General features: G+C 48.3%; 1 protein-coding gene across 4 annotated transcripts in view; it reads left to right on the top strand.

Annotated features, from left to right (window-relative positions):
* The first annotated feature begins 11499 nt into the window (after positions 1-11499).
* Positions 11500-12649, top strand: part of Smurf1 (SMAD specific E3 ubiquitin protein ligase 1) — an 85310-nt gene continuing 84160 nt past the window's right edge. For all 4 annotated transcript variants that reach the window (XM_051205457.1, XM_051205456.1, XM_051205455.1 and 1 more), the window contains exon 1: positions 11500-11929. In XM_051205457.1, coding sequence (XP_051061414.1) covers positions 11875-11929 — 55 coding nt within the window. In that variant the 5' untranslated portion in view covers positions 11500-11874. The remainder of the gene's footprint in view (positions 11930-12649) is intronic.

The following is a 12649-nucleotide window of genomic DNA, read 5'->3' as shown; positions in this document are numbered from 1 at the left end:
CAAGAATGAAAGGATGAGACAGGAGGTCCTAGTGAGACCAGCTGTATCGAGAAGCTCTGGGTTTAATTGGGAGAACCTGCCTCAAAGAATGAAGTGGAAAGTTATTTGGAAATGGTTCCAGGCATCAACATTAGGCGTCCACATGAATGTGCACATGTGTGCTCATGCATGTGCTCACTCACACTCATACACAGGCACAGACACATAGACATACAGGGACCCATGTATGCCTACATACATGCAAACATGCATACACATACTCCATGAGAAAAGGAAAAAAAAAAAACACCAAAGCATCCCACATTAAACCAAATTCTAGCATAAGTAGCAATTCAAGGCTTCAAGAGAAGACATTAAAGGGCTGGGGATGGAGGTCAGGGGTGAAATGTTTGTTCATCATGTCATGCCCTGGGTCAGATCCACAAAAAAGCAAGAAAAATAACTTTTTCAGTCTTTCCTATGATTTTATTTTCTCCCTTCAATCATAATAATATGATATCCAAATTTTGTCTTAACCGGTGGGTCCGGAAACACAGGCTTATCCATCTCACTTACAGGCAAGGCAAATGCTGCTTCTTGAAATGGTCCTACCATGGACCCTCTGGTCATCTAACCCAGGTCACCCCCTTGTCTGGCTTTATCTTCACTATATTGTGTGGCCACTTCACTGAACCTCATTGCAGACTTTAACTTTTCCGTGGTTTCCATGACGTTGCCATGTTTTTCACATAGAATGTGTCTGACCTTTACTGCACTGCCGCCACCTTTAGCGCCCTGAGCCTTCTTGTCAGCACTGTCACTCCCAGAGGCTGCACCTCCTTCCCCCACTTTTCCAGAACCATTTTTCCCCTTTGGCAGCATCTCCTAAGCTGGCTGTAGAATTCTGCCCTAAGAAAAATAACTTTTGAAACAAAAAGTGAAGTCAGGTGTATCAGTGCCTGTCTAGAGATGTGGAGACAGGTGGATTCCTGGGACTTGCTGATCAGTCAGTCTAGTTCTATAGGCTACATGAGACCCTGTCTCAGTCAGCCAATAGATTTCACTTCTTTAAAAAAATAAAAATAAAAGACTTTATGTGCATTGGTGTGAAGGTGTCAGATCCCAGGAGTTACAGTTTGAGCTGCCATGTGGATGCTAGGAATTGAACCTCAGTCCTCTGGAAGAGCAGCCAATGATCTTAACTGTTGAGCCATCTCTCTAGCCCCAGATTTCATGTCTTAAAAGGCCCAAACAAACAAAAATTATTTCAAAAGTTGGATATAGTGATGTGTGTCTATAATCCCAGCTCAAGAAATGGAAGCAGGAGGTTTACTGAGAGTTTTGAGACCAGCCTGAGCTATATAGTGAGTTCTAATCTAGCCTGAGCTACAGAGTGACAGAGACCTTGTCTCAAAAATAAGGTGGGGGGAAGAAGAAAGGGAAGGAGGAGAACGAGGAGGGGGAAGAAGAGGAGAAGTAGAAGAAACAAGGACACTGAAGAACTCAGGGTCCAGATAGGAAGCAACCAAGACACAGTATGATTTTGATCTTGATTCTACAATGATGAACTTGGAGAACCAACCAAGAGACAAACCAAGGAAGTTAGCGATACCGACAGGAGGGAATGTGGTTGTTCTGATGTTGTGAAAGCTCAACTGACAGAAACGAGGCTGGAACCCCAGAGAAGAGAGTCAAAGCATGAGAGCCAGCCTCAGTCTAACAGGAAGGAATCATGAATAGCAAACTGGAAGTGCAAAGGGCGGATTAAAAATGTCCACAAATGCCCAAAATAAATGGATATTTATTTGGGGAACACTCACACAATGAAGGTAAAGAGCTGCCTCGGTCTTCTGCCCCTGGAGGCACAGGATGCTGCAATGCAGGATGCTCAGACCACACCCAAGAGAATGAGCAAGCAAGACCCCTCCTCTTCCTTTATAAATGATAATGTCCACACACTGAAGCCCCACCCTAAGGCTAGTACCCCAAAATGAATTCCCATTACAGAAGTGGAGGGAATGGTTTCAAACCAGCTCTTGAACAAGAAGTGAAAACCTGTACAAATGGACATGAGAGGACATCTTTGTTGCCTGATGTCTCATTTGTCCATAGCAAGGAGACAACAGAGTCTTAAGTTAGTGAATCAAGACATAGGAGAAGAGGGGCTGGAGAGATGGCCCCGGGGGAAAAGTGCCTGCTGCACAAGCAAGAGAACCTCTGAGTTCAAATCCCAGGTACCCATGGGAAGTGGGGCATAATGTAGCATGTACATAACCCCAGTCCTGGGGAGCCCAAACAGGCAGATGTGTGTCTGTACCATAATCCACATCAATGGGTTATTGCAAGTCCTTGAACAACCTTTAACAGAAGTCCTGTAAACACCCAATCTTTACCCTCGCTTTGTTTCTCTTGTGGTGTGTTCTCACCCACCCACTGGCACTGGGATTGAACCCTGGGGCCTGTGCTTCCTAAACAATCTTACTTTTCAAGCCCTATTCCTCCTTTGGATCCTGAATTCTATTACCCAAACACCACGTTCCCTACTTTTCCCTCAAACCTGGAGTCATAACACAAACTCTTCTGGGAGAAGACAGCAAATGTCAGAATTTCTCTCCTGCAAAATACACGGAGAGCTGGGGCTGGAGAGTTGCCTCAGTGGTTAGGAGTGTCCAGGGGATGAGTTCCTCCCTCAGGATGCATGCTAGGCAGCTCACAGTGCCTGCAACTCCAGCTCTAGGGCATCCAATGGCTGCTTCTGCAGGTGCTGCACACATGTGGCATACATTCATACAGATACACACATAAAATTTTTTTTAAAAGTACATAAAGAACTTAAAGCACAATGTGGAACCGGGAGAGACCCTAGAGTAATCTCCATTTTAGGGGTATGTGGTAGCTAATATTGACAACTTGGTAGGTTCTAGAATCACCGAGGGGGTTTTCTAGATTGAGTTAATTGAGTCAGGAAGATCTATTGTAAGTGCCCACTGGCTGGGCTCTGGGTTGAATGGAAAGCAGCAGTGTTCTCTGCCCTCTGCTTCCTGGCTGTGGTTGCAATGTCACCAGCTGCCTCATGCTCCTGCCAGCACACTTACCCCATCGCGGTAGAGTGTCCCTTCAAACTGTGAACCACAATAAACCTGTCCTTCCTTATGTTGCCTTGTCAGGTGTTTTTGTCACAGTAGTGAGAAAAATAATATCGGTGTACTCTGAGATGGATGTGGTACCCATAGGTCAGGGTGTACGTTCTGCTTGCTGCCCCTAAGATCACCCTCAGACTCTAACATCCAAACAGGGACAATAGCACATAATAGGCAGCACTTCATCCGGACACGGTGGCAGACACCCGTAACCCAGGCACTCCAGAGGCTGAAACAGGACAAGCTATTGGCTGAATGAATTCCTTTAACAGTAGGGTTCTAAGTAGCCCAGGCTAGTCTTAGCACCATTATAAAAGTGAGGGTGCCCTAGAGTTCCTGATTCTTCTGCCTGCACTTTCCAAGTGCTGGGATTCCAGATATGAGTCTCTGTGTCTGGCTTATGGTTTCTCTGTGTGGTGTGTGCATCTGTATGTAATATATGCATGTGTGTGCTTGCATGTATGTGGGTGCAGTGTCCTATGCATGTATGTGTGGAGCCCAGAGGTTGATAGCAGTGCCTTCCTCTATTATTCTCTCTACCTTGAGCTTTTGAGACAGAGACTCGGTGAACTGGACCTTAATGATTCTGCTTCTGTTGGGCACCTAGCCTCTGGGGCCTGAAAAGTGCTTGCCTAGCATGTATGAAGTCCTGGATCCAATCCCCAGCACCACATAAACTAAGCTGGATGACATTCCACCAACTGAGCCCCATCCCCAGCTCTCAAGACACGTTTTAGTTTTTGGTCCATGCAGTATGAACTCACCTATAATCTATTGATGTAGTTGGGTTGTTTTGTTTTGCTTAAATTCTTTGGCTCTTTTGTTGTTGTTTTGGTTTTTCAAGGGTTATTTCTGTATTACTTTGGAGCCTGTCCTAGAACTCACTCTGTAGACCAGGCTGGCTTCAAACTCACAGAGATCCCCCTACTTCTGCCTTCTGAGTGCTGGGATTAAAGGCGTGCGCCACCAACCCCTGGCTCTTTTGGTCTTTTGGGGGTTGGCCACCCAGCTTCCAAATAAATACACAGGGGCTTATTCTTTCTTATGAATGTCCAGCTTTCACCAGTTTTCCTTAAATTATCCCATCTGTCTTTTGCGTCTGGGCTTTTGTCTTTCTCTATTTCTGTATACCTTTGTTTCTTACTCCATTGCTGGTTGTGTAGCTGGGTGGCTGCCCCTGACATCCTCCTCTCCTCCTCCTTTTTTGCTTCTTGATCTTTTCTCCCCAGATTTCTCCTTCTATTTGTTCTCTCTGGCTTCCAGCCCCACCTGTCCTTCCTCCTGCCTTGCTTTGGCCATTCAGCTCTTCATTAGACCCATCATGTGTTTTAGACAGGAAAGTAACACAGCTTCACAGAGTTAAACAAATGCAACATAAAGGAATGTAACACATCTGTGTATCATTAAACAAATGTAACACACCTTAAATTAATATTTCACAACATATTGATTCAGCTGCTGCGAGCTTACTTAGTCTTCACTCTCAGCACCCAGAAACTTAAGTGTAAAAAACAAAACTGGCCTGGCATGACCCTGTGCCTCTGTGCAAAATCACAGTGAGGCAGGAGGATGATTCAAGGCCATTGCATTAGTTACTTTTCCACTGTTTAGATAAACACTATGACCAAGGCAACTAATATTAGAAAGAGTTTATTTGGGCTTATGATTCCAGAGGGGTGAGAGTCCATCATGATAGGGAGGTAGCAGGCATGGCTGCTGGACTAGCAAGATGAAAGCTCTCACCTTGAAGCCCATGCACAGAGCAGAGAGCAAACTGGGAGAGCCTCAAATCTTTAAATTCTCAACACCCCCTCCAAACACTTCCTCCTAAACTTCCCAAACAGTACCACCAACTGGGACCCAAGTGTTCAAATGCCTGAGACTATAGGGAACATCTCATTCAAGCCATCATAGCTGTCCTGGCCTACATAATGAGTTCAAGGCCAGTCTGGGCTGCATATGAGACTCTCTCAAAAACAACCACGCAAGAGACAAAGGACCAGTAAAGCCAGTAAAGTTCTTGCTGTCCAAGCACAACAACCTGAGCTTGGACACTTAGCTCCTGGGTAAAACAGCTGGGTGTCTGTAACTCCAGAGCTGGGGTAGGGGTGGACAGCAGCAGAGAAAGGATTCCTGGGGCTCAACGGGCAACCAGCTTAGTCAGCCAATGAACTATTGGTTTAGGGAGATGGACTGGACAGAGACTGAGGGAGATCCCTGATGTCAAGCTCTGGCCCCCCACATGCACGCATGCAGGCACACACACAGGCACAGGCACACACACACACAAAGTTCCAGACCAGCCTGAGTTTTAAAAAGAGTAAGACTGTTTGACACTTAAAAAAAAAAAAAAAAAAAAGGCAGAGTATGGGGGCATACATCTTTCACCCCAGCATTCAGGAGGCAGAGAAAGGCAGACCTCTGTGAGTTCAAGGCCTTGGGCTCATACTGTGGTGCCTGGGCCTCCCAGATCCTTCTACCTGAGCAGACTGTAGTATCTACAGTGATTTCTAAGATCTCTACTAAGTGTCTACAGAGATGTTTAAGTGATGGCTTATAGATGTGGAGTTGAGCAAACTCTTTAAAGCAAAGCTTGGCCAACCATCAATGCTATAGTCCTGTCATTGCATCACTCAGGAGGTGGAGGCAGGAGGACCAGAAGTTCAAGGTCATCTTGGGCTACATGGAGAGTCTGAAGCTAGTCTGGACTGCATGAGCTCTGCCTCTTGAAGTAGGAGGTGGTACATGCTTGTGATTCTAGCACTTAGGAGGCTGAGGTAGGAGGATGGTAAATAGGAGGCCAGCCAGTCTGGGCTACAAAGCAAGATTCTGATCTAAAAAAGACAAGTGAAGTCACCTGCTGCCACACCTGACTATGGTGGGAGGAAGAAAAGTGACTCCCACAAGTTGTCCTTTGACCCACACAGCATAGACATATGTCTTAGGGATTCTATGGCTGTGATAAAAAGCTGTGACCAAAAGCAGCCTGGGAGGGAAAGGGTCTATTTCCCCTTTCAGACTGTAATCCATCATCCATGGAAGTCAGGGCAGGAACTCAAAGGAGGAACCGGAGTCAGGGATGCAAGCAGAGGCCTTGGAGGAATATGCTTGTCAGCTTGTTCCTCATGACTTGCTGAGCTTACTTCCTTATAGCAGGTCAGCGGTGGCACGGCCCACATCAATCAATCAAGAAAATAATCCATAGGCCAATCTGCTAGAGGCATTTTATCAACTAAGGTTCCTTCTTATATAACTCTAGATTGTGTCAAATTGATATAAAATAGCCAGCCCTACATACATACAAAAACAATAAATCAAAATTAAAAAAAAAATGAGGGCCAGAGAGATGGTTCACTGGTTAAGAGCACTGACTGTTCTTCCAGAGGTTCAAATCCCAATTCCCAGATGGCAGCTCACAACTGTCTGTAATTCCAGTCCTGGGGAGCCGACGCCGTGGCAAAACACCAATACACATAAAATAAAAATAAATTTAAAAACCAAAGAAGCCGAGTGGTGGTGTCACTCGCCTTTAATCCCAGCACTCAGGAGGCAGATCTCTGTGCTATAAACATTTGTCAACAGCCTGCAGAATAACAAAAAAGAATGAAACAATGTTACTAGTAATTGCATATAAATTATACTATTGCAATTTCTAAAATACAGTTGTTGAGAAGAAAGAAATTGACATTTTGAAAAACTGTAAATCATATTTGTCCTCCTGTGTGTATATATGTGTGGGCTTGCATGTGTCAAGGTTGTGTGTAGAGAGGTCTGAGGACAACATTCAGGATCTGGCCCTCTCCTTCCACTGTGTGGGTTCAGGGGATTAAATTTAGGGCATCTTGGTGAACTTGGAGGCCAACACCTTTACCTGCTTAATCATCTCATGGGCCCCCAAATTGAAACCTTAACACCATGTCGGAGACTGAGACCGGTTCACTCAAAGCAATGGTTCTTAACCTACCTAACGCTGTGACCCTTTAATACAGTTCCTCATGTTGTGGTGACCCCAACCATAAAATTATTCATTCCTTGCTACTTTATAACTGTGATTTTGCTACTGTTATGAATCATAATGTAAATATCTGTGTTTTCCAATAGTCTTAGGCGACCCCTGTAAAAGGGATCCACCCACATAGGTTGAGAACTGCTGACTTAGGGAGATCCTAGGCAGATAGGAGGATGGAGAGAAGGATGGAGTACTGCAGTTTGCACACTATCTTGCTATGGTGTGCATCAGGACAAATGGATGAAACTAGCTGAGACCTATCTACCCTTAAAAAGATTGTGTTCCCCAGGCAGAAAAAGCAGCAATAACTAGATCACATCCTGCTCTCCCACAAACTAGAGGGTATTAAGCCCCAAATTAACTTAATTTGTTTATATTCATGCCTTTATGTAGGAGGCACAGCTCCCACTCCTTAGTGTGTGTGGGAGAATCTTTGTCGCATTATCTGTATTTGTTTCTACTTTTGCACAACTGGGATAAAGGTCAGCATTTCAGATCTTTGAAGAAGATGGGTCTGGTGGGGCTTGGTGGTACGTTCCTGTTATCCGAAGGCAATCAGTGTTTGAGGTTGTCCTCGGCTACAAGCAAATTCAAGGCCAGCCTGTGCTACTTGAGGCTGCCTCTGAAACATTATGAAAGCTCACTTATTGATAACATTTAGTTTAAGGAGTCATTTAGAGCAAGGTCCCAAAGGCCTGTTGGAAGAACAGGATACATTAATGCAGGGTTGAGGCTTCAACTAGGCATTAGTGGAGGATATAGACAACTTGTGGGAGTCGGTTCTCTCGTTTGACAGTGTGGACCCCAGAGTTCAAACTCAGAATGGCCAGGCTCTTTTACCTGCTGAGCCGTCTTGCAGGGTCCCACTTTGTTTCTTGAGGCAGGCTCTTTCATTGAGCTGAACCTCACTGACTGAGCTAGCCTGGCTGGCCAGCAAGCCCTAGGGATCCTTTTGTCTGCTTCCCCAGTACTGGGATGGTAGCTACTGCTGCTGCAGCTGTGTCTGGCTCCTCTCAGTCCTCATTTGTTCTGTGGGAGGCACTCTGCCAAGTGACCCATCTCCCAAACCTCTTCCATTTTGTTTTCCAATGGGATCTCATGTAGCCTCAGCTGGCCTCGAACTGTTACCTCAGTTAATTAAATGAATAGCTGACAATGTTTCTGTGATGGGATTGAGTATGGGAGAAAGGTTAGAATATATATTTTAGACTTATTTTGCTGAAGGAGAAAGTAACTCAAATTCATTAAGCATCACAGGAAACCTTGGTCTAGGGCGGAAAGTCAGGTTAAAGTTTGCTAATAAAAAGGAAGGGAAGGGCTGGGCAATGGTGGCATATGCCAGCACTCAGGAGGCAGAGGCAGGTGGATCTCAGTGAGTTTGAAGTCAGCCTGGCCTACAGAGTGAGTTCCAGGACAGCCAGGGCTACACAGAGGAACCCTGTCTTGAAAAACCAAACAAGAATAACAACAAAAGGCAGGGGTGGGCCGAGGATGTGGCTCAATGGATAGGGAGCTTACCTAGCAGCAGGAACCCCAGGAGGGCACAAAACCAGGCCTGATGGTATTCCCCACACTCAGGAGATGCAGGCAGGAAGATTAATAGTTTGAGGTCATCCTCAGCTACACACTGAGTTCTAGGCCAGTCTGGGCTAGATGAGATCTTGTCTCAAAGACAAGAAGGAAGGGGAGATACTTCAGTCAGTAGATTGCTTGCCCTGCAAGCATGAGGAAGCTAGCTGGATTCCAGGCACCTGCAGGAAACACTGGTGTGGCAGTCCACATCTGGAATTCCTGTGGAGGGAGGGTAGAGATAAGGGTCTCTGGAGCTTGCTGGCCAGCCTGTTGAGGTGGATCACTAAGTTTCAGGTTCAGTGAGAGATCGTCTGAGAATTGAGGTGGGGAGTGATGGGGGAAAGACAGTCAGTGAATGCCTGACTGTATCTTCCAGATGTGTGTGTACACATGAACAGCAGCATATGGAGACACACACAACAGAGATGTTCACTAGCTTCCACGGAGGGCAGTCTTCTCTTTGAAGCAGGGTATGACAGGTCACTGTTAGGATTCTCTAACTAAAGACAGCTCCGCCTGCCTCCCAGTTACTGAGCAGAGGGAAAGGCTCCCAATAGCCTCCAGGAGCTTTTGATAATCAGGCAAAGAAAGTTCCAGGCACCCAGGCAGTTAGAAAACAAGGAGGTGGAACAATCCCAGATTCCTGGGTCAGAAACAGCTAGAGAAAAGACAAAACACCTGTGAGCTGAGAGTGGGTGGGGGAGAGACTCTGAGAGGAAAGGAAGTGCACAGAGGTGTGGGTGCGGAGACAGGAGGGAGGTAAGGTTGAGGAGACAGAACGACAGACAGGCAAGAAGGGAAGAAGAGAGATACAGGGGGCTGGGAGGGAAGAGAGAGCCACAGAGAGGGAGGGGAGCTAGAGAGAAAGAAAGAAATGTGTGTGTGAGAGAGAGAGAGAGAGAGAGGAGAGATTGGTATAAGGAGGGAACAAATATCCTGGTACATGGCAGAATACTGACCAGACTACCAGAAGAAAGGGGGTTACTTGGGCCATTGGACTCTGTGTGTGTGTGTGTGTGTGAACCTCCATTTTGCTCAACAGCTCATCCCCCACCTTTTTCTTTTGAGACAGTCTCTGGCATGAGCTGCCATGGGGCTCCCCAGTTCACTGAGGCTAGCTAGCCAATAAGCCCCAGGGATCCTCCTGTCTTTTCTGCTCCATGGCTAGGATCACTCAAACTCACCAACACACCATGTCCTGGAGGCTGGAGAGATGCTGAACAGTTGATAGCACCTGTGGGGCTGGAGAGACGGTTCAGTGGTTAGACGCTTATTGCTATTCCGGAGGACCCAGATTCAATTCCCAGCACCCACATGACACCATTACAGAGTCTAAACATTAATGCACATAAATAATAAAATAATTATATATAAAAAAAGAGTACTTGTTGCTCTTCCAGAGGACCTGGATTCAATTCCCAGCACCTACATGACAGCTCACAACTGTCCGTAACTCCTGTTTCAGTGGATCTGACACTGTTCAACAGGCTAAATACTTACTAATGCACATAAAATAAAATTATATATATATATATATGTATATATATGTATATATACATATATATATTTATCTTGTTGCTCTTTCAGAGGACCTGAGTTCAGTTCCCAGTATCTCTACATGGTAGCTCACAATCACCAATTTCAGATCCAGCACCCTCTGGTGTACATATAAAGACACATGCAAAACACTCATATATAGATTAAAAAATATCTAACCCCCTCCCACAAGACTCAGTTCTTCATGCTTGCACAATGAACACTTTATCAATGGAGCTATCATACCAACCCTCATCAAAGACTCATTTAAATGGATTTATTCTGACCTAGGGTCTCAACCTCATCAATAGCTGCTTAGAAAAGGACACAGAGCTAGTGTCTGGATTGACTGTTGCTCATATACTGTTCCTATTCTTAGACAATTCACTATAGCTATTCAAAACTCTGGGCTGCACAGGGTCATAGAAACCACCAGGGCAAGGCCGGTTGGGTTGTGGTACATGCCTGTAATCCCAGCACTCAGGAGGCTGAGGCAGGAGGATCACAGGTTCGAGCCTGGGTCTCCAAATAGGGCAGCCAAGTGCTGTGGGTAAGCCGGCTAAGGAAGCCACATAAAGCTACAAGAGTCTGTCTATGAAACAAATTAGGTTCGTGTCAAGATGTGAGTTTGGTAAACACACCCAGCCTTTTCAAGAACGTTTTATTTCCTCTCTAGAATGTGTTACCATAGAGATGGGTTTGCTTACTGGGGAAAACACAGCTTTTACTTTTTTACCTGCCTCTGGGGGTGCACAAGCGCGCAGTGTGTGTGTGTGTGTGTGTTTCTTCTGAAGGCAGGGAATCGCAAATCCGACTGCTTACTTTCCTGGGTCAGTTTAATTGCATGCAGGTCCCTAATCACAAAACCACCACCTCTCCAGTTTACATCCTTCATCTCGTTTAGCTGGTTCATATGCCTCATTTCCTGCGGGTTTAGCCACTTTGTCAATCGAATACACCAGTTGCACAGGAGACACCAACACTTGATCATTGCGGGAAGTCTTCTCTCGGAACTTGCAGGATCTAAACGCTATTTCCTCAAAAATGATACTGCGTGCCCGTGGGTGCACGCGCGCAAGGTGCTTGGGGTTTTACACAGCCCTCTGGCTTTCATCGGGAGCCGACTCTAGAAAAACAATTCGATTCCCCGAATCATTGCTCCGCTTGTGGGAAGTCTGTTTCAAGGATCCCCACCGGCTGCAGGAACCTTGCAGCTCCCGGAGCCTTCGCATGCGCGCCTAGGACCAGCACGGTCGGCGTAGCGCCGTGCTCCTCGGGCGCGCGCACGCACGCACGCAAGCGCGGGGCCGCGCAGGGCCGGGCCGGCACGGCGACGGGCGCGCGCAGCTCGGGAGGCGGCGGCGGAAGCAGCGAGGGCGGCGGGCGTCCGGCTGCGAGCGCGGCGGCTCCGGGCTGGGCCGGCCAGGGGCGGCTCCGGGCGGCGGCGCAGCCGAGCGCTCGGTCCTGCGGCTTCAGCCCGCGGCTTCCGTCCCGACGCCTGCGCCGCTCACTTGGCGTCCCGGCTCGGACCCCGGCGCCCAGCCCGTGGCCGTAACCTTGAGGCGGCGGCGGGGCCGGGCCGGGCCGGGCTGGGGGGCGGCGGCGCTGGATCCAAGGCCGGCCGGCCGCTGGCGGGAGATGTCGAACCCCGGGACGCGTAGGAACGGCTCCAGCATCAAGATCCGTCTGACAGGTAGGCACCACAGGGCCACGGCCCTCGCGCCCCCAGGCGGTCCCAGGGACCCCGCGGACTCCCACCCTCCCCCCCTGCACCGGCCGTTGTCCCGGGACCGCCGCACCCCCCACGGCGTGCGCCCCTCGCTCCCTCTCCCGGCCCCGCCCCCCGGCTGCTCTGCAGGCGCCGCCCCCGTCGTCCAGTTCCCTCCCTCTGCATCAGGCCCCACCCCCAGCCCATCAGGCCCCGCCCCCGCTGCGGCAGCCCCGCCTTCTCTACATCAAGCCCCGCCCCTATTGATCTGCAGGCCCTCCCCCTTTACCTAATCTCGACTGTTTTGCAGACTCCCGCCCCCTCCCCCTCACAGGCTCCACCCCTTTACTTTGTCGCCTTGGCGCCCCGTCCTCTGGCTCCTCCCTCTATATTATCTCCCCCCCCCCCCCCCCCGCTTGCTGATTGCTCTGCAGGCCCAGGCAGCTGGCTTTTTCTGCATCAAGGCCCGCCTGCTGTTCATTCTTCTGTCAGGTTTCACCCCTTTCTACCCCGCTGATCCTCTGGAAGTCCTGTTTCTGGCTCCTCCCTCTTTATGAGGTCCTCCCCCTCACCGTTCACTGTGCCCACATCTACCGTCAGTTGCATATGGGCCCCGCCCCCTTCTGCCTCTAACCTTACTCCTCTGCATCAGGTCCCGCCCCCTAGTTCCCCTCTCTAGGCCCATCTCCTAGCTCTCCTTTCTGC

Source organism: Phodopus roborovskii, unplaced genomic scaffold (assembly GCF_943737965.1).
Source record: "Phodopus roborovskii unplaced genomic scaffold, PHOROB, whole genome shotgun sequence".
NCBI lineage: Eukaryota > Metazoa > Chordata > Mammalia > Rodentia > Cricetidae > Phodopus > Phodopus roborovskii.
This window is presented reverse-complemented; position numbering and strand designations above follow the sequence as displayed.